The following is a 27,528-nucleotide window of genomic DNA, read 5'->3' as shown; positions in this document are numbered from 1 at the left end:
GGCTCCAAAGCCACAGTGAAACCCCGTCTTGAAAAAACCAAAAAAAAAAAGAAAGAAAGAAAGAAAGAAAGAAAGAAAAAGAAATGTTGTGGCTTGGTGGGCAGAGTGCTTACCTAGCACAAACAGGCTATGGGCTCTGTTTGTAGTGCCACATAAACCAGAAAGAAGTGGTGGGTATTCCTGTAATCACACCACTCCTGATTGCCAAGAGAGGAGGAGCAGGTCAAAGTTATATTGAGTTTGAGGCCAGCTTGGGCTACATGAGATCATGTCTAAAAACAAAACAAACAGATTAGGTGTGTTGCTGGAGAGATTAGTGGTTAAGAGCAGTAGTTGTTCTAGAGGACCCTGTTTTGAGTTCCAGCACCCATATGGCAGCTCACAAATGCCTGTGCACAGTTCCATGGTATCTGATACCCTTTTCTGACATCTATTGTGGGCACCAGGAGTGCATATCATACACATACATACAAGAAAGGAAATACCCATACAGTTTTTAAAAATTATATATATATATATATATGTAGATTTGGGGTTTCATACTAGCATTTATTAAGGAGAATGGAACGGGATCAGTTAAATTATTTAATCCGTGTAAAGCCCTTACTGTTAATTGATGTACACATTTCAGTGGATTTAAATAGATCTCATTTTTTTGTTTGTCAGGGAGGACATCTGTAGTTACCCTGGCTGTCTGGAACTTGCAGTCCTAGAGCTTCTGCCTCCTAAGTGCTCGTGTTCTCAAACAAAAAAAGCAGATCTGTGTTTTGTACAGTACTTGGGTTATATGAATGCTTTTAAGCTTTGGTTTTGGCCCTACTGTAGGTTTTTTTTTGTTTTTTGGTGGGTTTTTGTTTCTTAGCTTATTTGATACTGTCATTAATTTCCAAAATGGCTATGTTAATTCTCACTCTTACCATTAGTGTAGGGATTCAAGCTGTCCTTTATTTTCACTTACTTTCTTAAGACTGGAAAGATGGCTTGGGTATAGGTGCTTGTCCTCAAGTCCAACGACAACCTACTTAGGATTCACACCCTAGAACCTCCATGTGTGTGCTGTGGCATGCCCAGGCTCATACACATACACAAAACAAATGGGATGACTTGTGATAGCGAATGAGATCCTTGTAATACAGAGTGAAAGCACACAAATCCCAGCTCTCGGGCTGTTTATTCTTTAATGACAAAACATCAACAGCAAGGTTGTAGATAAAACCAGATACTGGGTATTTTCTCCTACACTTTCAGCTGTACAACGATTAAGGTATGAAGAGGAAGGCCTGAGATTCTTGGGATTAACATGAATGGTATGGACTTTTAAGAAAATAGTGGTAGTGAAGTTGTTAATATTAGGGTTGGGTCTTTGCATGACCGTTTCTTGGCTCCCTCTTCATTCCTAATCTATAATTTGTTAAGTATAAAGAATGAGTGAAGAGGCTGGTGATGAGTGGTGGTTGGAGATTGGAACCCTTTTTGGATTCTTACTATAGTTTGAAGTTGAAGCACCAGGGTGGCTTGTCTCAACAGGCAGCGGTGATGTTCTTCATGAGTATTGGAGGTGTGGTGCTTATTTGACAGTGAAGCTGGAGGGATGAGATGTATTGAGGAAAGGGTAGAGCTATTCTGAGCCCTGGGGCCTTCTTTCAGGGCTCCATCTTCATGGTGAGCTTGGAGAAGTGGTTTTGCTTAGTGTATCTTGAGCCCCCACAGGTTTGTTAGTATTTATTATGATTTTAACTGTTTTGCTCTGAAAATCCAAAGTTGTCTATCTTTTAAATGCCAGACTTACATAACTTCACTTTCATTGCTTTATGTTTAATGAGCTTCAAGATTATGGAGGGCTTGTTTATCATCTGTCTGTATCATAACTAGACACCCAAGACTTAATCTAGCAACTGAAATTATTATGAGGGCTGTTGTCAGCAGGTCAATGAAACCTATTATTACTGGTTTGACTCTCAGATATTTCCTTAGAAATATTTCCAGAAATTGACGACCTGAATTGGTAGCTTGTTACCCAGTTTCCTAACCTCAAAAAGCACGTGACTGCATATATGCTGCCTTGTCTCCTATCAGAAATGTGGCCCTGCTTTTATATTTTCAGGAGCTCACTTGCCTTTCCCTTTGTCATTGTAAAATCCTTGAGTCTCTTCAAGAGCTGCTCTGGCTGAGTAGGGCCAGCCCTGTAGTTCCTCATGCTTTTGAGACCCCGTTACAATTTTTTTCAGTGTCCCTGTTCTCACATGATTGAGCCCCAGGATTTATAAAAATTACTGGAAGGTGGCAGGACATATACTGTAATCTGATAAACACTGCTTCCTACACAGCCATCTTGATCCATGTGTCCCATTTCCCTACCTCATGTGCGTTACATTCAGGGTCATGAGAGTAGCTCGGTTGTTGCTCATGTCAGTGTTTTACATGTCATCTCAAACTGACAGTGTGTCAACCTGTACAGAAAAACAAGACAGTGAGACTCTCCCCATTTACCCTTTTTTCAGCTTTCAAAAGTTTTTAACTTTTTATGGCTAGCTACTTAAGAATACTGTCTAGCCTGCTGGTGGTGGTGCATACTTTTAATCCCAGCACTAGAGAGGCAGAAGCAAGTGGATCTCTGAGTTCAAGGGCAGCCTGGCCTACAGAGTAAATTCCAGGACAGCCAGGGCTGTTACACAGAACAAAGAACAACCCTGTTTCAAAAAAGCAAAAATAAATAAATAAATGTGTAATAGTTTAAGATTTTTCATGGATAGATTAAAGCCTTTGTTGGGAAGGCTGTCATAGTTATTGGTACCCACGTTAGGATTCCCATATAGTACCTATCTCACAGAAGTGATATATATATAGATCTTTTAGTCTTAAAATACAAAAAAAAAAGGTAGGAAAAAAATGTAGCCCCTTCCCCTCCAAAAAAGGAAAGAAAAACCCATCCTAGTGCCCAGAAAAGTAACTCCCAAATGGTTGGATTGGTTTGACAGAAATTAAGTTGTGGTGAAACCCACGAGACTGTTGTCACCTTCCTTGCAAATAATTCTCATTTGAATGTTTCTAGTATTGTGAGCAATTGCAAAGCCCATATGAGTCGTCTGAAGTTTTATCATTTGCAGGTATGTGACGCATTCCCAGACCATCCTGCACGTTCAACATCAGCTAATCCTCTGTGACTGGATCCAGATAAAGGTCCTTTCAAGACTGACTTCATTGGATCCACTGAAGAGGACTCCACCAGGTTTTCCTGACCCTACTACAGCACTGTAAAGAGCCATCAGGCAAGAGTGCCAGCATCAACAGAAGACTCACTGTATCCGTCGGTGCCTGTTTCACCAAGCATAATAATCTTCCCGGCAGAGCAGAGTGCTCTTGTGTGATACCATCACCAGCTGATACTGTTGAACAGTTCAGACTAGAGGTCTGGCTTTCTGTAAGACGCTGGGATTTGAAGGAGCTATTCTGTGATCTGTGCTGCTAGTAAGTGACTGATAGTATTCTAGACTGGACTGGTCCCTGAGTACAGAGACTGAGTTGCAATTAAGTGAAAAATAGACTGCAAGATCTTGAAGAACTGCATTGAGGTGCAAGCCAGAATTAACACTCAAGTGTTGTTGAACTGAGAAGTTGCTAAAGGAAGCTTGTAACAGGACTGGTTGTTGCTTACTGCCTTTCTCTCTCTCTCTCTCTGTCATTGTTGCCTTTTGCTGTTACATTGCTTGTGTTGTCTTTCTCAGCCCAAATGTTCTCCGATAATTCACACTGCCCTGATTGTGGGCAGCAGTGGTTCCCTAGTTTAGAACTAGGGCATTGGTTATACCAAACTGAACTTGTTGAAAATGAATGTTACCAAGTGTTCTTAGACCGTATTAACAGGGCTGATTATTGCCCTGAATGTTATCCTGACAATCCTGCTAATAGAAGCCTTGTTCTGCCTTGGTCTTTCCCACTTGAGTGGGCACCTCAAAATCTCACCAGGTGGACCTTTGAGAAAGCTTGTCATCCATTTCTTCTGGGTCCTCCACTGGTTAGAAAAAGGATACATGATTCCAGAGTGGCTGGTTTTAATCCTGCATTACAATTAATCTTGACCAGAACAGATAAAACCTTAAACAAAAAACTTGGCCAAAGCAAATGACTTCTGTAACAGAATCATGAAGACTCTCTAGGGCTTTGTGTTCATAGCCTAGGGGAGATGAATAGTAACTTGTTTCTGTTTTCTTTCTCTTTTTCTTTCCTTTTTTTTTTTTTTTTTTTCTTTTTTTTAGGTGCTAGGGATTGAGTCTGGGTTACCCTGTGCACGCCAGGCAAGTGCTCTTCCACTGAGTGTGACCCGAGGCCCTCCTTTCTAAGTCTGACTCGACTTTACTTTGCCAACTGCTTGATTTGTTGGGTCTGCTTCTGTGATCTATGTATTTTATTATTACTATTTTTTTTTTTTTAGCATAAAGCTAGCCAGTATTACAGACTATTTACCTAGAACCAGACTAACCTATAGTCCATACAAATGCTTTAGAACTAGATTGCCCCTCCTAAGTATTGATAATGTGGTCTGGAGGGAGGCCCCATTAACTTTTTCTAACAGTAAGTTTTATGAGAACATGTTCTTGTAACTGGATTCTAGAATATTATAGTAAATTTTAATACACTACATTGTTCTAAATTTTTCCTTACATACTGATCAATAGTGAAATGTGTATGTATATACAAAATTTTTTCACATATATGTATATATAAAACCATCTTTGACACTTTTATGCTCAGCTACAGTGTTGATAACTGGTCCTTTCACATTCTATTTGTCAATACCTACATAGGTTACAAAAAAAAGGGTTGAGAATGCTGCCAGTTTACACTTGTCTCTCCATAACCAAAGAATGTTCTGTCTTGTGACTGAATTTAATGTCCTCCCATGGAAATGGAAAAATAACCTGTGCTATAAAATTTATAACAAATGATAGCACTTGACTCCATACAATTTAAAGCTAGTCTAGTGGATGCTTTGTCTTAAACATAAGAATGTGTTGCTCAGCATTGGCCACATTCTGGGGTTCTCCTGTTCATGGAAATCATGGAATCAGATTTGGAGTTAACTTAGAAAATGCTCCTGCGAATATCTGAGAAGCCATTGAACAATTCTTAAATCCCACTTGAGATTCTAGGTGATCCAGTGCTTATGTAGCCGAGGGAATGTTGTCAAAGACCCAGGTTCTCCCCACCCCTTCCGGGGTCCTTATGGTTGCCTTTTGTTCTCATAGTTGTTTCTTAAATGAGTTCAATATGGTTTGTTGTGCCAGACAGCAGGGGGCACATGGCTTTTTTTTTTTTTTTTACAAGCTTAATTTGGAAATAAAATCTTTCTGAACTGTCTCGGCAGATTTTTTTTTTTTTTTTAATACAAAATATCTCATTAGCAGGTACTTGTTCACACACTAGTCTGAGATAAACTTGGCAAAGGAGAAGATTGGCCCTGCCCAGATACGGCACGCTGCCTCCGCTGATAAAACTGTTCTTTTAAGGATGGAAGTGGAAGAATGAATAGCTGTTGATATGCAACAAATCTTGTTTTCCACATGTTGTAAAACCTGGTTTATGTTTGTTTCTATAAAGACTGTATTTTAGTGAGCCATTCCTGTGTCTGCCTATGTCCATCTTGGTGGAGTTTCTCTCCTGATACAATGCTGAATAAAACTGTGTGGACTGCTAACTTGAAGACTAGTTAGTCATTAACTTGCAATGAGGTACTCCCTCACTATTTATTCTAAAGCTCTTCCCAAGACAGCCCTTTTAGAGGCTATTAGTCTTCATTCTTTAATTAAGAATGCCTATGCTCCAAGGACATATGCTAAGATTCTACACGTCTGAGATTTAAACATTCACAAAATACAAAATTTTTGTTTTAACCAACTTTTTAACTAGTAGTATCAACATACAAAGAATTTATACCATTGAGTTCTCTTAAACAAGCAGTAACTGGAAGCACTTTTAAATAAAAATTTCTTAGTCTGTAAACTGTTGTGAGAGGTCTATGGACCGACCATACATTGCAACCTACACCAGTACATCTGTAGTATGTACTTGGCTTAAAGGGGGAACTTGGTGAGCTCTCAATACTACAAGTACAAGTTGAGCAATTAATCAGAACTGTTCTGCCCTCTTCACCAGCAACTCTGGGTGATGGCATTGTAAAACTACATCAGTGTCTGGGCCAGAGAAAGGACTTTTGTCACTTTGCTTTCACATATAATATAAAATGCCCAGAATATAATAAGCTGCCAGAAGTCAATATGTGGAAGAGCTGAAATTTGAGCAGAGAAGGAAGGAAGCCTTTTGTAGCTTAGGTCTTTGGAATATTATATACATATATATGTATATTTCTTTTTTGTTGTTTTGTTTTTCGAGACAGTTTCTCTGTAGCTTTGGGGCCTGTCCTGGAACCTGCTCTATAGGCCCTGCTGGCCTCAAACTCACAGAGGCCCACCTGCCTCTGCCTATTGAGTGCTAGGATTAAAGGCGTACACCACCACCACTCGGCTAAAAATACTTTTAAAATATTGTAGATTAGAACAGTTAAATATAAATAATGGATTTTAGCAAAATATAATTAATTTGATTAAATTCTAATGATTAAAATCAAAATGATCAGATAATGTGTGTGCTACAGTCTTTTCATAGTGTGGAGGAGTTGATAAAAATATAATGATAACATTTTTAATATGACCATCATAACTTCCCATTATTTTCTGGCAGATTTGGGAATAGAAACATTGGCGTAGACTGGAAGAAAAATACAGTCACCAGAGACTGCTTTTATGCAATGTGGTGATTGAGGTTATCATCTCCAAGTTACAGGGAAAGCCTCAGCCAAACAAGCACGTACATCTAAGGCTATGGCATCCAAAGAATGACAGTCTGCTATCATGGTCATCTGAAATAGTGAGGTCAGTCACCTCTTTGGAGTCTCTGGTCTCCCAGTTTACCCTTGAGTCTCCATGGAATTTTGACGACACAGCTTGAAAACTGCCTTGGGCACTGTGACTAGTTTCTTCTCATGGGAGGCAGTGATAGTACCTGCCTCATACTGTTACGCACTTTACTGATCACATGACAGAAAATGGCTAGGGACAATGAAGCAGAAGCTAGAATTAGAGAAAAGGGCAAAATCATAGTAACAAGCAGAGCCAGTTAGAACTTGATGCTTGAATTATCAAAAACTTAAATCTGACGGTAGGACATGATTGATCTTGGAACGTGAGCAACAGTTGTGAGTCACTCAGTCTCAAATATGAAGGTTGTGAGGCCAGGAGGGACAAATGACCCAAGATGGATATAACGTCTTTTGTATCTTAACTGGTAGATATCAATGTGATATAAATTGGTGATCCTAGAGACTTTCTACAGTATTGAAATAAACATTTTGAAAAATGTTATGAATCTGAGCTAGGCATGGTGGTACTAGGCTTTAATCCTGGCACCAGGGAGGCAGGCAGATTTCTATGTGTTCAAGGCCAGCCTGATCTACATACATAGTGAGCTCCAGACCAACCACCTACCTTGGGAATGGCGGGGTGGGGGGTGGGGTAATCGAAGAATCTGCAGATTTACTCAGGCTGTATATACTGAGTCCCAGTTCAAACCTAGATCAACTGTGGCAGAGTCAAAGACCTGTGCAGTGGTTAAGCTATTTTTTAGGGGTCTCAGTTAAAACTCTGGGTGTCATAGGCAGACCACCTCACTCCCTGAGTTACATGTTCTTGAGTAAGGTTCTTAACCTACATCTTGGTTTGGAAATTAGTAAGAATATAAGAATAGTTTCTACTTTGTGCAGTGTTGGAAAGATTGAGTTAATAATACATGTTTGGCTTCCTGGCACCAAGAAGGCACTCTATAATTATAATGATCAAGAACAGCATTCAATCAATGTTAATGATCATAGTTGCTGGGTATGCTGTGGTGGTCTTTGATGCCAGAGCAGGATGGCAAATTGCTTACGTCTAAGATACCTGTTCTTTTTGTTCTGAGAGCCTAAAATGGCATAGAGTTTACTAAGAAAGGTATGTCTAAGCATATTAGACCCTTCTGCTATGCATTTGTCATGATGTCCTTCATGTCTGCTTCTGTCCCGGAGACACTGATGGTCCTTTGCTCTATTTATACTGAACTTTAGTCCTACCTTCTTCTCTTTGCTTCCTGATACCTAGCCCTTCCTTTTTGTTTTGTCTTCTCCAGATCTCTGTCTTTCTTTATTTCCCATGTGTCCCTTTGGCCACACTTGAGACTTGTAGGACAAGGATGAGCAAGGTCCTGCTGCCCTGACAGCCCTAAGTTTTCTCCATGCGCAGCTTTTCCTTGTCTTCTTTCCAGCTTTGTATAAAATGTGTAGGAGGCTGTGGTTGAAGCTTCATGTGCACTCCTGGTTGTCATAGGCCCTTACGGGTACTTTCTGTGCACAGGCAAATATATTTTGTTACTCTTTTTTTTTTTATTTTTTTTCTTGTGCATGTGAGTTTGTGTGTTTGTACCCATGCATGCATATATGGAAGCCAGCAGAGGACATACCAGTTTTCCTCTATCAGTCTTCAACTTATTCCTACTATTTTGGCTAAGCTGGCTAACCAGCCTTGAAGATTCAAACTCAGGTCCTCATGTTTGTAAAGCCAGTGTTCTTGCCCATTACAGCATCTCCCTTACCCATTATTTTGTCCTGTTTTGTTTTGGTTGTTTGCTTGCTTGTTTGTTTGTTTTGGATTTTCAAGACAGGATTTCTCTGAGCAGCGTTGGCTGTCCTGGAACTCACTCCATAGACTAGGCTGGTCTGAAACTCACAGAGATCCACCTGCCTCTGCCTACTGAGTGTTGGGATTAAAGGTGTGCTCCGCCGGGCGTTGGTGGCGCACTCCTTTAATCCCAGCACTTGGGAGGCAGAGGCAGTGGATCTCTGTGAGTTTCAGACCAGCCTGGTCTACAAGATCTAGTTCCAGGACAGTCTCCAAAGCCACAGAGAAACCCTGTCTCGGGGGGGGGGGGGGGGGAGTGTGCTCCACCACGGCCTGGCCCATTATTCATTTTTTTAAAAGTTAGTAATTATCTTAAACACAGAGAAAACTGCAAGACATAACAAGCATTTGCACCTGATCTAAAAGACATTTTGCCCCATTTGTCAGAAAAATGTAAGCTACCATTTTGTGAGATCTCCATAAGTGGAGACTAAATCTTAGAACTTTGACCAGTTCCAAGCCCTGGAAAAGATAAAGCAGAATGGTTAAGGTTTGCTGCAGGTTACAGGGTTAGGGTTAAAGTGGACATGATCCAGGGAGAATCAAGCTAAGTTTTACTTAAGTAGAAAAATGAGTTACTATGGGTTACTGAAAACCAATATTTCACAATTGAACTTGGAAGAGATTCACTAAAAAAAAATGTGTGTCATTTGAGATACATTCCTATGCTTTGTGGGAAAGATAACCATCAAATACCTGTTTTAGACAGCTAAGAATCAGTTTTTCTGACTACAGAAAGTCTCCAACAACCTCCCAAGTGCTGGGATTACAAGCTCACCACTTGCCAGCTTCTTCTGCACTTTCTTTGTGAGGTTCCAAATGAAATCACTCCCTAATATGGACTAGTCACTGCTCAAAAGACTTGCCTGGTACTGAAACAGCAGCCTCCAGATGGCTCAGATACCAGACCATGTGACTTTGTGAGTTGAGGTAAAAAGCACGTTTGTCCCACTGTTTTTTTTTTTTTTTTTTTTTTTTTTTGAGGGAGTGCTGTTTCAACCCTGTACAGAGGTGAGGGCTTACAAAAGGTTTGAAAGCAGCTGCCGGGCTGACGTGTACTCATGGGAGGAGAAGTGTATGTTGAGTGTCTGGAGAGTTTGCTGTGGTGGTTCCTTTGCCACTGTTTTTTTACTGCATTGTAGCTAGATGAAACATTTTAGGGCATCTTATTTGTCAAGAATAAAAGGTATACAGTAAGCACACAGCCTTTAAGTTTGACAACAAATGGAACATGTTGATCACACACACACCCCACCCCCCCACCCCCACCCCCGTTTTCCAAAGACCATAGTCCATACATCTTTAGCAACCACTAACTTGTTTTTCTTTTCACTGTAGATTTTAATCATTTGCTTAGTTTAAAATTTCCTGTAAATGGAGTCATTGATATATTTTTGCTGTAGTTTTTTAATGTGGTACTAATGATTAAACCAGGGCCTTGCACATGCTAAAGAAGTCTACCATTGAGCTACACCTACAGCCTTAACAAATACTCTTTTTTGTTCTATTCAGTTATAATTAATATACTAGAAAATTGTCTTCTCTGAAGTTCATAATTTTATTGTTGTATTTATTACTCGGAGGCTGGGCATGGTAGCACATGCCTGGGATCCCAGCTCTCAGCAAGAAGACTGCTGCGAGGTCACGACCAGTCTAGAACTTGCTATAAAGCTCAAGCTGGGCTTGGGAAATGATGCTTCTGAAAGCCAGAAAGCAACCTTTCTTAAGGGTTTAATAAATAACACAAGACTAAAGAGATTTTATTCAGAGCCGAAATTGATGTTTTGCCCTTGAATGGATGAAGTCATTTGTTTGTTTTTGTTTTTCATTTTATTTTAGTGACTGTATATATTCCTTGCTTCTTCCTTCCATGGGAAGCATGAGTCTATTGGAACTTGGGACAAGAAGAAAACAAGATATCTCTAGAACAAAACCCAGATACTGAAAAGATGTCCCTGGACAGACAGGACAAGAACATGATGGACAGTGGCTGCAGTGACCCTGTGGGAGGTGAGACTAGTCCTCACAGCACTGAATACGTGCTGTAGGAAATGGGGGAGCTGTGTTAAAGGATGTCGCCATTGACTAAAACCTCCATTTCTGAAGTAAAAACTTAGAATTCAGTGGGTTAGTTTGTTATTATTCTTACTTTTTTCATATTTACTGACGTTTATGTAATATCAAATCTAATTATAAGAAAGTTAAATGTTTTAGATTCTCCAGTTAATAGGGGGTGGTCATTTTAGCAAAATGCTACGCATCTTTTAAAAAGATGGTAGACTCATCTTTAGAATTCTTTAGAAAGCAACCTGTGATTTAGAGGGGAATGTGCATAAAATGAAGTCTTCATCCTGCTTCTTGGGTGTGTGTGTGTGTGTGTGTGTGTGTGTGTGTGTGTGTGTGTGTGTGTGTGTCATGTGTGAAATAGCTTTTTCAGAAGAGAAGGAGGTCATCAGTTTTTGTTTTTGTTTTCTACATTTTATTTATGCATGTGTGTGAGTGCATGTGAAGGTCAGAGGACAGTTTGCAGGAGTTGCTTACCTCCTTCTACCATGTAGGCCTCACGGATCAAACCTGAGTTGTTTGTATGTATGCATGTATGTATGTTTGCGTGTGTGTAATTGCAGACCTTGTTAGAGTATAAAACTATGGGTGAAACATTTAAAATCAAACGTTTTTATCTCACTAGACTCTCAAAAGGATTTAGAAAATGATTCCTCAGTCGACTCCCAAGCACAGGGCACCACAGTCACAGCAAACGACACTGAAGAAGTCCAGACTGCACCTCCTGCATCAGATCTCAAGGATGACCATCATGAGGTAGAGGCCAAAGGTCAAGAGCATGCAGACACAGGTGACAAGCCAGAAAGTTCAGAGGAAATGGCTTTAGGAAAGCATCCGGTGGACAAAGCAGAACACCAGAGCGGCCCGAGTTCTCAGGACACAGAGCGGGGGCATCACCCTCCCTCGGAACATCTGGGTGGAGAGGCCCTGCAGCTGGATCCTAACTGCTCTCAAAGCAGCAAGGGAGGAACAGCAGGTGCACACCTGGGGAGCAGTTCCACAGGCCTCCCAGAGGGAGCAGGGGACAGATGTGAGGCTGCTCAGGAGCCACTTGCTACAGACTCCACTGATGCCCCGAGTCCTGTTCATTCCAGCGCAGACCCAGGGAGCCAGGATTTACTGAGGAGGCGACTGCCTGTGTCAGGTGAGAGAACACTCGGAACTGCTGTTAGCCTGGCTTGTGTTTCCCTGGGAACATGGCGGGAATCTTTCAAAGTAATAGGATGCTGAAGTGAGGGTTCTAGTCTCTTAGACTAACTAGCTCAGTCACTATATGTACTCGCTACCTATGCATTTACATTTTCTTTTGTTTCTTTGTGTGTGTGTGTGTGTGTGTGTGTGTGAGTGTGTGTCTATTTGTGTGGGGGCAGGTGCCACAGCGAACTTACGGAGGTCAAAGGACAACCTGCATGAATCATTTCAGGTCTTCTACCATGTGAGTCCTGGAAATTGAACCCAGGTCATCAGGCTTGTCACTGTTACCCACTGAGCCATCTTGATGGCTCACAAATTGCTTTTTGTTTTTTTCTTTCTTTTTTTTTGTGTATAGCTATTTTGTCTGCAAATATGTCTGTGTTCCAAATGCATGCTAGGTATTCAAGGTGTCAGAGGAGGATGTCAGTTCCCCTGAAACTGGAATTACAGATGGTTGTGAGCCACCATGTAGGTACTGGGAATTGAACCTGGTCCTCTGGAAGAGCAGCCAGTGCTCTTAACGACTGAGCCATCTCTCCATCCCCACAAACTACATCTTTAAATATTGTTTTTATTTACTGTTTATATTCATGCAATATGATAAAAAGGAACACAATTTTAAAATCTTACTTTTATTTCTTATGAGGATACTTAATTTCAAATTTTGAATTTTCTTGTCCTTTGAAAAACAAAATACTGTGTTAATCAGCAGGTAAATGTGTATAAATCAACACAAATACATACACATAGATGCTTGGTTGGTTTTTGTTGCTCTTGTTTTGAGATAGTATCTCACTCTGTAACCCACGCTGGCCTCAGCCTCACTTCGGCAACACCATGCCTTGTACTTCAGAAGAACTATGGAGAGCTCATTGAAATGCCCGTGTTCTAGTTCCAAGGTGTAGCATTTATCAAGGACTTGACTGATACAATATGTCTCATACATTTCCATCAGAATATTTTAGCTTACTTCTTTCATTGTATTTCTCTGGCATCCAACACATAGGTATGACTTGGTGAATAGTTTTTGAGTGAGAAAATGAATGAATGAATGAATGAATGAATGAATGAATGAATGAACAAATGATGAATGCTATTGAATGGACCAATATCTACAATTACAATTTTACCATTGTAGAGGTTCACCATGGGTAGAAAAATAAAACAGTGTTTTGAATGCCGTGTGTGTGTGGGGGGGGGGTGTGAAAACCTAATACAGTGAAATGAAGTAAGCAGCAATTTTGGCTTGCATAAAAGGAAAATTTGCAAAGTATAAGAATCCTGTCATGTAATTGGGTAAGAGGTAAAAGTTACTACCCACTGTTACAGTACACTGTCTACAAACAATGTTCCTTCCACCCTAGAGGCTGGAAGTCCTGAAGAAGAGACGAAGTTAGTGAAGGAAAAGCAAGAGGCTGCACAGGATTCACTGAGAAAGACTGATAAAAAGAGTCTTTGGAGCTATGGTGAGAACAAACCTAATTTTGCTAATTCACAGGACCTCAGGAAAAATGCCTAGAAAACTATTTCACTTACCAATTTTAACTTTAATTATTGATAAATTCAATAAAATGGAGCAATAAAGTTGTAAAGATTTTTCCTCCAGGGCTACTGGTTGATATTTTGTTTAACAAATAAGAAATCCTCATGGTCAGAAAATCTGCTGCTTCTCCCCTACCCCTACCTGAGGCCCCAATGGAGGATTGAATTAGGGTCTTGTGCATGCTTGGCAAACACTCTACCACTGAGCTACCTTGCTAGAGGCAGAAAATACTGTATAGATACAAGAAACTGAAACTGCCTTTTGTTTTGTTTGGTTTGTTGAGGCAGCAGGGCTTTGCTGTGTAGTCCTGACTGGGATTCACATGCCGCCCATGCCAGCCTCAGACACATGACAGTATTCTTGCCTCAGTTTCCAGAAGCTGCTTCTTCAGTCAGAGGCTGCTAACGTCTCAGATTGCACTGAAGTTGTTTGTTGTTGCTCTCCCCTTTGACACTGAGTCTCCATATGTAGCTCAGGCATCACAGTCCTCCCACGTGCTGAGATGTATAAGCTGTGTGGATCATTTTTAAGTTTTGATTGCAGAGCGGTCTGCTCTAGCCAGTGTGCACTTTTGGAAAGTGGAAGAGAGTTGTCATGACTATCTTTCAAAAGCGTCACTGACTATAACAAAGTATATGACAATGTTGACATAGATGGTATATCTTCAAATAGCTTCAAGAGATTAAAGAAGGTATTTCTGTCAGACTTTTTGTTTTATTTCTTTTTGTGTGGGCTACACTGGCCTCAAAATCATGATGATAAATTTCTGTTAGACATGAAGTGTGAATGTATACGAGAGTCAGACAACGGGAGTGTAACGTTGCCATAAGACTTGATAGAAACCTGTGTTTCATTTGCTTCTCACAAGTTTTGTTTCTGACTCATGCTCTTCTCATTTTCTGTTATCTTCTCATTTGGCAGGTCTTCTGTTTCTCTGCTGCCTGATTGTGGCTCTTGTGCTAAGTTCCATCAATAGCTACTATTCCTCCCTAGCCCAGCAAGTGCCCCAGAACCCAGCTTTGGAGGCTTTCCTGGCTCAGTTTAGCCAACTGAAGGATAAATTTCCAGGTCAGAGTTCCTTTCTATGGCAGCGAGGACGAAAGTTTCTCCAGAAGCACCTCAATGTCTCAAACCCCACCGAGCCTGCCACCATCATCTTCACAGCTGCGCAAGAGGGAAAGGAGACCCTCAAGTGCCTGAGTCACCATGTGGCCAATGCCTACACCTCTTCCCAGAAAGTGTCAGCCGTCTCTATAGACGGAGCTGAAAGAGCCCTGCAGGACAGTGACGTGGTCAAGCTGTGGGTTGACTTGGAGCTCAGCTCTGGATTTAAGAATGGCAATAAGGCTGCTGTAGTCCACCACTTTGAATCTCTTCCTGCAGGCTCCACCCTGATCTTCTACAAGTATTGTGATCACGAGAATGCTGCCTTTAAAGATGTGGCCCTCATCCTGACCGTCCTGCTGGAGGAGGAAACACTAGAAGCAAGCGTAGGCCCCAGGGAGACAGAAGAAAAAGTGAGGGATTTACTCTGGGCTAAATTCACCAACTCTGAAACTCCCAGCTCCTTCAGTCACATGGACTCAGACAAACTGAGTGGGCTGTGGAGCCGCATTTCACACCTGGTGCTGCCTGTCCAGCCAGTCAAGAACATAGAAGAGCGAGGCTGCCTTTTGTGAAGCCATGCACAGAGGTGGCGTTGAAGCCAGGTCTGAGAGCCCGTGCCCCTGGGAGGAGGTAGTTAGTTAGCAGGCGTGAGGAAACAGCTGAGAGGCATAGGACCTTATTTTAGAAAAGAAGCTATCTTCTTCTTCTTCTTTTTTTCTTTTTGTAAAAACTTTCTAGTCTAAACTTTGATAAAACTAGCAATTGGCCTGATGGCTTTCTTTGCCTTTTTAAGGAGATCAGGTTTAAAATACAGCATGATACATAAAACCAAGGGATTGTTTAAATCTCCAGTCCATGGGCATAATCATTGCACAGGAAGATCTGATTTCAGAGGAAATGCTGCCTTGCGAGGACTCTACAAGTCCTCTTGGGCAGTGTTTGGGCTCAGATTAGTAATTCCAGTGATTTCAGGGAACTCTTCTACCATGTATTAAGTGTTTTTAAGAGTCACTTTAATAATGCAGTTACGTGGATTTGCACTTTGAGTAAATGAAAACAGGAAACTAGACTTCATCCTTCCAAATCCTACCTAAGAACTTGGTGCATGTATGCTTTTATTCCATTAATGAGCTGAGTTAAAAACTGCTTTATTAAAAAGAAAAAGTTGGGACTGGAGAAAATGGCTCAGTGGTTAAGAGCACTGCCTGCTCTTCCAAAGGACCCAGGTTCAATTCTCAGCACCCACATGGTGGATCACAACTGTCTAACTCCAAGATCTGACACCCTCACACAGATATACATGTAGGCAAAATACCAATGAATATACAAATAAAGATAAATTATTTTAAAAAATGTTCCCAAGTATTGGAATCAATGTAGAAATTGTTAGTAATCACTGGAAATGAAGAAATCCCAACTGGCTATATCATTTCTCTGTGCCTACCAGCCCTCTCCTCATGTAAGAACATCTCTGCTCTTGACTGCTGTTTGGTGTTCTCTGTTAAGATTTCAGTGGACCAAAGTTTAACTGAGAAGGAAGTTTGAAAACCATTGAAGTGAAAGCACATTCTAGAAGGTACGAACTCAGATAGGAAGAGATGAAAGTGTTAAAGCTTAGGAGTAGGAAGGTGAAGTAAGGTTTGTTGGACAGGGTGATAGAGACCTACACATGGTCTACTGTGGGGTGTAGAGGCATGACCTCTGAGTTTTGCTCATTTCTGTTGATCACTTCTGCCACTGCTGGCCGGAATTTCATAATTGACTGTGGTGAGAGTCTGAGTGCCATTTCAGACGAGACACCAGTTATCAGCTGGCATAACTTTACCAAATGGGATTTGCTGTGCTATGGTGGGATGTTACATTCGTTTCTTGACAGCTAGTTGGCAATGCCATTAGGAAAGGAATTAGAGAAATGCAAGAGGATGACCTTTCTTCATAGGGAAGAGAAAGAGAAATTGTGGCCAATATCACTTGTTAAGCTACAACTCGTGATTGTTAGACTGGGGCCAATACATCAGCACACATGAACTCTAAAGTAAAACTCTAATAAAATGATCCCAACCCACAAAAGGTCTGTTCCATTACGTGAATGGGAATAGCCCTGAACTTTTGCACTCGGTTTTGGCTGGTCTGCTGCTATGAGATCATGTATATAATTAAGAAGTTATTTGAGTCTGTAGGGATTTTAGGAAACACTAAGAAGATCTCTATTGTTAGTTAAAGAGTGATCACAAAGATGGGGTGGGGAGCGACCTGAAAACATTTGTCACAGAAAGAACACAGATTGGCTTTGGCCAGAGCTTTTGATGTGCTCGGTTGACTATGGAGGCACACGGAAAGAGGCAGTATGCATTTGGGATTTTGAAGGAATATTGCAATAGATTTGAGAAAAGACCCTAAACACAAAGCATAGTGAATGGAATCTGAGTGTCAAATCACTGTAAAACAGAGGGACTGAACAAAAATCTGTATGCCATATTTGACTCCCCCCTCCCCCCATATTTCTAGACTTCTATTCATTTGTTTTGAATGCTAGCGGCTTGTCATATATTATCCCTGGCTGGTGTGGTCCTCACTCTGTAGCCAAGGCTGACTTCAAATTTACAGTAATTTCTTCTGCCTCAGTTCCCTGAGTGCTGGGGTTTAGGTGTATACCATCACACCTGGCTTTAATTTCAGCTCTTAGCCACTAGCATCACATCACATAAAACCAAGGGTGCCTTGCAGAACTGTTAAGTTGGCCTTCTGCCTGTACTACCTCAGACTGCAGAGGAACTGACCTGAAGTATTTGTATACAGTTTATGACAGTGGCTCAGATCACAGGTGAAACAAGTTTCTTCATTCAGTTGAATATAGTTTTATATAATTTGCTGTCAACATAAATTTGGGATATATAATACATTTCTAAAATTAATTTTCAATTTTTTACTGTTGACTTTGTTAAAATACGCTTTTCCTTCTATATGTCAGTGCAATCAACTGAGACTAGTCAGTTTTCGATCCACTATTTCAAAACCTTTTTTCTTTAATTTTTTTTCAGTACTGGGGATTGAATGCAGGGCCTTGACATTTGAGGAAAGTGCCCCTCCACTAAGCTACATCCCCAGACTTCTTAGAAATCATTGTGCAAAGAAGCATATATGAGTTTGGGGTCAGAACAAATGATTTTCTGTTTTTTGATGCAGTCTTTACATAGTCCAAACTAGTGATTCTCAGGCCTTCAACTTCTATGTGATGGGTTTATAGGAAGGAGTACTACTACTACACCAGCTTAATGCAATTACTTGTTAATCAAAAATATATTTTTAAATGTACATATAATTAAAATTTATTATCTGATGTATTGTCTTCTAGTCCATTGTTTTTTCACATTTTTCAGTTTTTGTTTTGTTTTGTTTTTAAGACAGGGTTTCTCTGTAGCTTCTGAGCTTGTTCTGGAACTGGCTCTGTAAACCAGGCTGGCCTCAAACTCACAGAGATCTGCCTGCCTGCCTCTGCCTCCCTAGTGCTGGGATTAAAGGCATGCCCCACCACCGCAGTTTTTCAGCCTTTTGTGTGTGTAGTAATTCTTTATTTGTGATAATTTGCTTGACTTAGAAAAATTATTTGTGGCATGATAACAAACATCATGTTTGAACATCACAGTTTAATACCACAGTACAGAAATATGTATGTGTATATATACATATATATTATTTGTTTTTTTGATGGAAATCCCTTCTTGAATAAATACCAAGAAGCAAGCAGGGCGATTAGAAACTGTCTTTGGACTTAGGTTTTTCCCTTCCAGGTAAAGTTCAGATTTTTAAGTTAGCTTTCAGAGCTCAGTAAAGGAGTTTTAGAGAATTCTTACCACTGAAATAATTCTAGTAAATTTCACCTGGAAGTCCTCAGGCTTGGGGTAATGAGGTTTGGCCTATGGCCCACTCTAACAGCTGGCTGGTGATAGAGCATTGTCTCATAGCCTTTGGTTTATACTTGTGCTTGTTAAGACAGGAGCGCTGTGAGCACTGCTGTTAGATATGACAGACAAATGCAGCCAGATGGTTTTCACCTTACTTTTTCTATCTAACCAAGATTTCTTTTATATTTTTGGTTGTGAGCCTAGCCTTTAACGGCTGAGCCATCTCTCCAGCCCTAACCAAGATTTCTTAACCACCGATTTTGCCTTTATGTCTTTACAAATTTAACGGTGTTGACAGCATTGATGTCTGACTTGAGTTCATGTCACCACGACTGCTTTTTGCCTTTGATTCCATATTGATGACAGTGAATGTGCCTTATTCAGATCACTTGCTGGTTAATATACAAATAAATCTTGAATTTTTCCTAGTTGATTTATTTTTGACTAAAATTTCCCAAATAAAGAGTTACAGAAATGGGTGTGTGGTCATCAATGGTGGGAAGGGTCAAAACAATTCTGGAAACATCAAACAGTGTTGGTTGCTGTCAGGGAAGAGGTACAGTGCAGGCAGTGTGCCTGGAACGCTTGGAAGTGTTTACGGAGCATTTCATTCCCACTGTCGCTCTCTTGACTAGGGGAAGAGTTGTTCCAAACATAGGGTATGCCAACTGGGGATATATTTTGTGTGTATGTGTGTGTGTGTGTGTGTGTGTGACACCTTGTGTGTTGGAAGTAGGGAGGTGGTTTGTGTCAAAAATTTAAACTTAAAGGCCAGGGAAGATCATATGAGGCCCAGAGTTTGGTTCCCAGCATGCACATATCAAGTTGGACTTCCTGCAAATAACTGAATCTTGACACCTGGCATCTGCAGTCTACTTGGACACAGGCATACATGAACTCACACACCTGCAAATAAATCTAAAGCAAAAAACTTCATGGCAGCACATGTCTGTAGATCCAGCTCTTGGGAAAATGGAAACTTCTGGGGCTCACTGACCAGCCAGCTCAGCAGAATCTGTAGATTCTAGATTCAATGAGAGACCTTCTCAAAAAATGTGGAGTGTAATTGAGGAAGACATTCAACATCTATCTCTGACACACACACATACACACACACACACACACACACACACACACACACACACACACACACACACACACCCCAACCTCGGGCCTGGAGGAATAGCTCAATTGGTAAAATGCTTGCCTTGGACGCACAGTGACCTACAGTCAATCTCCACAACACCTATCTTAAAAAAAAAGAAAAGTCTGCATGTAATGGCACTGGCTTGTTAGCCCAGCACTGGGGAAGCAGGAGACACAGGGGCTTGAGGGCCAGCCAGTCTAGTCTAAGTGTCCCTTTCTAGGCCTGTCTCAAATAACAAGATGGACTGTGCCTGACGAAGGACACGCAAACACTAGAAAAGAAAGAAAGAAAAATTCACTCTGAGAATCTTGCCAAACCCAATTAATGAGTAAAACCCCCAGGTTCCATGCTTCTGGCTCCTCCCTGCTGGTGCTGGTCCTTGCTATCTACCCTCAGCTCAGACCTAGGTGTTTCTTGACTAGTTTCCTATTTGATTCTTGCAGTTTAGGAAAATATATTTTTCAGGAGTTAGCCTATGAAGAACTTTTGGCTAACTAGAATGCAGATGAGCCTGCTTGTAGAGAATGGGGCTTTTTTTTTTTTTTTTTTTTTTTAAGACAGGGTCTTTCTGTAGCTTTGGAGCCTATCCTGGAACTCACTCTGTAGAACGGGCTGGCCTCAAACTCCCAGAGATTTGCCTACCTCTGCCTCCCCAGTGCTGGAATTAAAGGCATGCGCCACCAATGCCTGGCAGTCAGACCCCTTTTTGTTTTTTGTTTTAAGACAGGGTCTTTCTGTAGCTTTGGAGCCTATCCTGGAACTCACTCTGTAGAACGGGCTGGCCTCAAACTCCCAGAGATTTGCCTACCTCTGAGAATAGGGCTTCTTAAATGTGGTCCAAATAACTGCAGTGAATGTGTAGCATGGCGGCGGTTTTATTTTTAAATTTTTAGGTTAAAAGGCTAGAAAATTACACATCTACCCCCAACACACAGGCAACATATTCAAAGTTGAGAAGATTAAAAACTTCTAAAACAAAGCAAAACTAAGCCCTCCTATTCAGATATCCCTGGTGGAGGTGTGAACTGTCAGGGGCTCCAGAGATGACTCAGTGGTTAAGACCACTTGTAAAACATGGTAGTTCAATTCCTAGCAACTGCATTTGGTGTCTCACAGCCATCTAACTCCAGCTCCAGGGGACCTGATACCCTCATGCATGCGCACACGTGTGTGCACGCTCGGGCGCACACACACACACACACACACACACATACACACGCTTTTGAAAAAATAGATGAACCGTCAATATAATAATGCTATTAGATTTTTTTCCTAAAATGTAATTTCAGGTTCCCATTTCGGTTGATACCAAATCTGCAAACAACAAAAATAGATGAGTTTGGAGCTTAGGAGCACTTGCTGTTCTTGCAGAGGACCTAGGTTTGTTTCCCAGCATCCACATGGTTAGCCCTCCACTCTGTCAGTCTGGGAACTATAAGGACAGAGATTTCTGGAGAGAAGGCTGTGGGGTTAGTGGGAAGGGAAGTGGTGGTATATGGACATTAATGGATGGCTTTTGCCTGGGGACCCTTAAGTTCTGTCCTGCCTGAGTCCACTCATCCACCCCAGAGCCCAGGACCGCAGGATACCCACAGACTAGGAGGAAGGTCACATCCCACCACTGTCTGCCAAACTGAGCCTTCGACTCCCAGCCTGTCTTCTGGGCACTTCTCCATCCTATATCTATACCTGAGTCTGTCCATTGTTAACCCCCTCTCCTGTTTCATCTTCAATATGCTGCCTGCTCAAGTCTCCCCACTCTGTCCTTCTGGATAGGCTGTAGAACTCTCTTCCAAGCCCTTCTTTCTGTACTTGAAGCCAGATTTCATATGGGGAGTAGAGATAATGACTCGTGTCATTCTGCCTTCCTCTGGAGTTGTAGAGCCCCATTTTGCCAGGACAGGCAGAATGAGCCTAACTTAAAACTTTTTTTAACTGCAGAAGTAGATCTACAGAAAGTAATTCTAACACCAATGAGAGTGTTAGATTTGAGAATTTTGGGAGTCATAAGTAGCATTGGAAGAGTGGTGGTGATGGCCGCTCAATATTTGCGTAAATCCATGGCATGGAATCCTACTACACTTCAAAATGGTTCAATATCCACATTTTGTGTGATTTTCTTCTGCTGCTACAAGAAATACTTTTGAATTCATACAGTACAGACCTGTGCTGTTTGACCCCATTTTTTTTGTTTGTTTTGTTTTGTTTTGTTTTTCAGCTCAGTCTTCTGCTCTTGGCCCTGTGAGTGAGAAAATTGCCTCTTTCCCTGTTTAGAGGTGACAGAGAGTCTTGGTGTTGGCCAAACTCCTGCTCCAGATCTGGATCGGTGAAGTGGCAGCAACTTCTCAGATACCACTAATGTGTCCACGTGGCTATGCTTGACTCATTCCACACACCAGACAGACTTTCCCACATGGGTCTGTGTCAGATGACCCAGCAAACACTTTTCAGGGATGGTTTTCATATAAGTTTACTTGGAAAAATCTTTTGGAACGTAAATTGACAAAAACAACAACAAAAACAACCCCAAACATCAGGGCATGAAGGTATACGTCTGCAATTCTAGCACTTGGGCAGAGGCAAGGGGGTCAGGAGTTCAAAGTTATGTTCAGCTACAAGGGTTGTCTCTGTTTGTCTTTCTATGTAATCCTGGCTGTCCCGGAACTTGGATATGTAGACCAGGCTGGCCTCAAACTCATAGAGATCACCTGCCTTTGCCTCCCAAGTACTGGTATTAAAGTTGTGCACAATCCAGCCTGGCTACCTGGGCTACATTTGACCCTGTTCTCAAAATAACAGCAACAAAATAAAAATGACATAATAGGGGACAAACTGGAAAGACTTCATTTCTGCCCCCTTGTCATTCCCTATTCTTTCTCAATAAGTCCCCCGCTCCCCCGTGTTATGGGTTATATATGTGGCTGTTTGTGTGCCTATCTGTGTACACAGAGGTGGGAGGAAGATTTGGTTATACTGCTCTATCATTCTCCCTCAGCAACTTCTAACTCTGCCCCGAGAATGCTAAGATTACGTGTTCAGCCACATCAGATTTTTTACATGGTTGTTGAGGATTTGAACTCAGGCACTCATGCTTGCACAACAGCATTCTTACGTGCTGAGCCGTCTCTCCAGGCCCCCACAGAAGACTGTATAAAATGGTTTGTTTTTATTTTGGTTTTGGGGGGTGAGCGTTTTGCCTTTAAGTATATCTTTGTACCGTGTTTGTGCAGTGCCTACAAAGGCCAGAAGAGACCATTAAGATCCCCTGTAACTGAAGTTACAGACAGCTGTGAACCCCCAAATGGGTGCTGAAAATTGAACCTGGGTTCTCTGCAAGAGCCACCAGCACGCTTAACCACTGAACTATCTTTCCAGGCCCCAGCAGGAGACTGCTTTTTTATTGGAGTGTACAACCTTGAAATTTTCTTGTCTCAGGCCTGTTTTATGTTACAACTTTCATCTATTTTAAAAATTCTTAATTTTTTTCCTTTCAGGCTCCTCCCCCACTGTTCCCAGTCCCGGACTTCTCCTCCTCAGGGGTCGGAAGAGAGGATAGGAAGAGGGATTCAGGGCAAGGAAGAATAGATAGGGCAGTGAGAGTCTCAGTAGCCAGAGGGCTGAGGCTTGGGTCTTATTAATCACTCTTTTGGTTTGGGGATGGAGTTTGGAGGACCTTAGGAGGTGAGGGTTCTAGTTTAGTTTTAACATGTTTATTTAACTGTCTCAAGGGGAGAGCTCTTTTATTGGTTTTAGGAGCAAGAATACAATTCCCAATAGGTCAAAGTACCCCAGGTGGAGGCAGAAGCCCTGGGCTGCCCCTGTGTGGATGGGCAGGAGTGGACACAGGTGTGGTTTATGCAAAAAGGCCTCAGCTGGAGCCTGAGATGCCCCCTACTCAGGCTCATGTCATTTTATGGTCAAACCCAGAAGGGAAGGTGACTCAGCCACCAAGCATCTGGTGCCCATCCCTATGGGGATAGGAACTGTCACACCTATTTGGACTTTCCAAGATGGCATTCTCTATTTCCCACCTTGATGTGGTTCATGTATGGGAGAGGGGGCCCACAGTGATAAGGTGGAGAGGAAGTGTGGTGGCCAAATGTTTCGCTGAGGCCTGGATCAAGTCTACCTCCAGGACTGCTTGTGTTTGGTAAGGGACCTCTTTGGGAGCTGGTACACCCCAGATTGTGGGGTGAGTCTTCTGGAAGGAGATGGGGCTTCCTCCTAGGTTGGGGCAAGGGTCTTGCCAGGATATTCATTGCTTGTATTTCTAGAAAAGGTCAGGGCTACTCAAAAGAGGAGTCATCCATGAGAAACTATCCTCCTCAATCATCAGAATTTTTTTTTTTTTTTTTTTTTTGTCCTAAATACATCAAGGCGCTTCCTGGATAATGATGCCATGGATCTGCAGAGGTGTGGGCACTCGGCAATGTTGGAATAAACCTGGAACAAACTGCCAGACCCTGACTGAGTAACTCTCAGTTCCCCTAAGTCTTCGGGCCTAAAGCTTGTTGAAACCCCATGCCCCTGTGTTGAAACTCCAGCCCTTTACCCCCCTCACTGCCATTTAGAACTCAGCCTCCCAGTATCCCCCGCACCCTGATAGCCTGGGCAAGTGAGATTCTAAAGATAAAACAGCCCTGTCTGGATAAACAGCTCCAGGAGGGAGAAACTGCAGGCTGCACGTAGCCCTGGAGGCTGCATTTAACTCCCACTTCACAAACTTCCTTCCCCTTTCTCAAATACCCATTTCCCCTTTCCTGCTGTGTCTCCCCCCAGGTCAGACAGGTCTCTTTTTTGCCTCCTGTCTTTAAGCTGCCTCAGAAACCTGTAGGTTTCTGTTCTCAGTGGCTTCCTGCCTTCCCACGCAGTCCCTCCCACCTGTGATACAGAGCACTGCTTCTATCTTCTCCTTCCTTCTTCCCACTTGGGCCTGGACAGGGCAGTGGCCCGAGTCTTAGAAAGGTCAAAGGCTATCGTGGAAAAGGGCTGAACCCAGATTGTTGCTCTACCACACGCCTGAGGCCAAACTGATATACTAAACACAGTTCTGCCTTTCAGGGCATTCCAGAATGATGGGGGACGATGAGGGCAGGGGCAGTTGGGGGGGGGGGCAGTAAGGCGCCATAAAAATGTGCTTCAGGCTCTTTGGTTCTCAGAAGTGAACCACATTAGCAGAGGTTCAGCGGAGGCCAGCTACTCCCTGAGGCGAAGCTGCTGGGCCAGAGGTTTTAGCACAGGATTGTCATGGCTGTCCAGCTGCAGACCATCCAGCTATAGTCACAGCCTTTTAAGTGGGGAGAGCTACTCTTCGACTCCTGTGTAACACAAATGCAGACACACTGACTTCATCCCTGACCTTTTGTTGTTTTTTTGGTTTTTCAAGACAAGAATTTTTCTGTGCAGAGCTTGCTCTGTAGACCAAGCTACCTTTGAACTCAGAGATCTGCCTGCCTCTGCCTCCCCGGAGCTGGGACTAACGGCACGTACCTCTCCCAGCTTCTGGCCTTTCTCTTTGACATACAAAGTTAGTTCTCTGCTCTCAAGCCTCCATTCCCTCCCTCTTGTTTTTGCAGTCTCTCTGCAACTGTCTGTCTCCCTTCTCTCCTTCCCCATACCACACAGGACTGATTGTGTAACACTGTTAAGTCTTCTGAGAAACAACAATTTGACCCCAAAGTAGAGAGGTGGGGAAGCTGCAGACCTAGAATGTGGGTGCGGAAGTCTGTACTGATCCCTAGTGAATTCCTTATCCTGGCCAAGATACCCGTAAGAACTGTCAAATAAATACTATAAAACTTGCGTTTAGGACAAGAAATTCACATCTTTTTATCTTCCCCACCAAGCAAGACTTTTATGCAAAAATTTTAATAACCTTTCCACCCAGCAAAATATTTGTTTACACAAAGGCCCTGCTGTATTCTGGGAACTTGATGGCCTGGAACAGTGACCCTGACACCTTGGAAGCAATGGCCTCTCCCCTCCCTCCTTCAGTTCCTGTGCACTAATTCTTTTCAGGCTAGCCAGTTGAATATGACGGTGAGGATCCCAGGCAATGGGAAAAAGACAATCACCCCTTGAGTGAGACTAAAAACCAAACACACTTCCTGTCCATGTGTGTTTGCTCTTCAGAGTAGTGAAGTTTTGATCAGTAATAAAATTTTCCGTGTCCAGGCACCTCAGCTGGAATTGCGATCTTTCTCTTTGCAACCCACAACTTATCTCTAACCCTAATTAAAGCCCCTTCTCCAAGAAACAGGAAACCCTGGCTGGTTGTGGATGCTGAGTCAGCAGGCCACCTGGAAAGAGAGTGCTTTGCTAATGAGTGAGCAGAAGGAATCTAGTAGATTGCAGGGTTGAAAATGGATGTTTTGGGTGTTCATACACATCTTCTGTGGGTGTTGAAATGAGCTGGCCCTCCACGGGTGAAGAATGGAAGATACTCTTGGGTTTTCTATTTAAAATTTCTCCTTTATTTTGACATTCACTTGGTTGTGTTCCAAGTTATCAAAGATGCAAGACAAGAAATCTGCAGCAGGAGTAGTGGAGCGGTGAGGAGAAGGATGGTGGAGAGGACTGGCTATTCCCTGGCCCCCTCCTCCTCCTCTTCCTGTTTAGGGTTCTGTTTGAAGAGCATACAAATTATGTCTCATGGGATAGACTCCACAGCTAAAAGGACAGCACAGCTAAGTTGGGTGAGCTTTCTCTTCCCCAGGATGGAGCCCATGATGCAACAGTGAAAAGACAGGTGGGCAGGTGACCCACAGCCTACAGTGGAGCCTGTGCCTTGAATGATGTGGCCTGAAGGGAAGGGGTGTGTTTCTCCTCCCCTTTTGACTCATGGGTTAAGCTGAGAAAGCTACAGGACACACAAAGGCAAAGGGTGCTTTGTACCCAGAGACCCTGAGTACAAAAGTGGGTTACAGTTGGCTGGATTGTCCTGCTTTACCCACAGGCATTGGTATGATGATGGCATTGTGATTTGGGGTGAAGGAACTTATAGCTGTGGAACCACAGGAGAACAAGGCACTGGGCTGGTGGTGAGGAAGTGGGGAGAGCTTCTAGGCCTGGCAACAAGTCAAGGGGTTGCACATGGCCCAGGGAGATGTTAGGATTGATCGCACTGGAGCTTTGGAGCCGTCCCTTTGCACCAGGGGACAATTTTCATCAACCCTCCTGCTGTGTCTTCCTGTAGCAGTGCTTGCCAATTGAGGTTGCTTGGTAGGGGGTTGGACAAATATTTTGTTGTTTTTGAGACAGGGTCCCAGGGAGCACAGGTTGACCTTGAACTTGCTATGTAGCCAAGGATGACTTTGAACAACTACCATCTTCCTTCTTCTATCTCCTGAGTGATGGACTTAGAGGTGTGCCATACCATGCTGGGTTTCTATGGTGTTGGAGATGGGAACCTGGGCTTTGTGCAGACTGGTCAAGAACTTAACCAACTGAGTTCTTGTAGCCCTAGGCCTGACTTGTTCGCCTTTCACCAGCAATTGAAATAACGTTCCCTTCTAACCCGGTGGACTTTCTCCCATCTCTTTTGTGGTTTCCAGCCCAAAACAAATACCCCTGTACCCAGGATCAGATAGCTGGAGAGTATGTCCAGCCCTGGCCAGGATGAGGGCAAGAGGAAAGAGGTGACTAGCAGGTCTAAGATGTCTTGGATATGTGGAGCATTGCATTAAAGGACATTTAGAATCCATCTAGGCAAGTCCGTCTAGGCATTTTTTTCCCTGGAGAAAAATGGAAGTCTCAGTGAAAAATACCTGACTGGTCCCAAGGCTAAGGAATGAACAAAATATG

General features: G+C 42.5%; 2 protein-coding genes across 6 annotated transcripts in view; both read left to right on the top strand.

The window, feature by feature from the left end:
* LOC100755074 (torsin-1A-interacting protein 2) overlaps positions 1-19,006 on the top strand; it is a 32,217-nt gene extending 13,211 nt beyond the window's left edge. For 3 of the 5 annotated variants that reach the window (XM_027417336.2, XM_027417333.2, XM_027417335.2), the window contains exons 2-5: positions 10,605-10,775; positions 11,455-11,973; positions 13,388-13,489; positions 14,488-19,006. In XM_027417336.2, the coding sequence (XP_027273137.1) occupies positions 10,715-10,775; positions 11,455-11,973; positions 13,388-13,489; positions 14,488-15,245 (1,440 nt within the window). In that variant the 5' untranslated portion in view covers positions 10,605-10,714 and the 3' untranslated portion in view covers positions 15,246-19,006. Of the gene's footprint in view, positions 1-3,328; positions 3,469-6,738; positions 6,930-10,604; positions 10,776-11,454; positions 11,974-13,387; positions 13,490-14,487 lie in introns of those variants that run through there. The other 2 variants (XM_027417332.2, XM_027417331.2) reach the window with 2 other exon arrangements.
* Positions 3,467-5,695, top strand: LOC100751837 (torsin-1A-interacting protein 2). Its single transcript, XM_027417337.2, has one exon. The coding sequence runs from the start codon at positions 3,731-3,733 to the stop codon at positions 4,124-4,126; it is 396 nt and encodes a 131-aa protein (XP_027273138.1). The 5' UTR covers positions 3,467-3,730; the 3' UTR covers positions 4,127-5,695.
* Positions 19,007-27,528: the final 8,522 nt, after the last annotated feature.

The sequence above is a fragment of the Cricetulus griseus genome, chromosome 5 (genome assembly GCF_003668045.3).
Source record: "Cricetulus griseus strain 17A/GY chromosome 5, alternate assembly CriGri-PICRH-1.0, whole genome shotgun sequence".
Lineage (NCBI taxonomy): Eukaryota > Metazoa > Chordata > Mammalia > Rodentia > Cricetidae > Cricetulus > Cricetulus griseus.
The sequence above is the reverse complement of the archived record's forward strand: the minus strand, read 5'-3'. Positions and strand labels throughout refer to the sequence as shown.

Coding starts and splice junctions, on each gene's coding strand:
- LOC100751837 (XM_027417337.2), top strand. CDS start 3,731: ATGTTCTCCGATAATTCACACTGCCCTGATTGTGGGCAGCAGTGGTTC.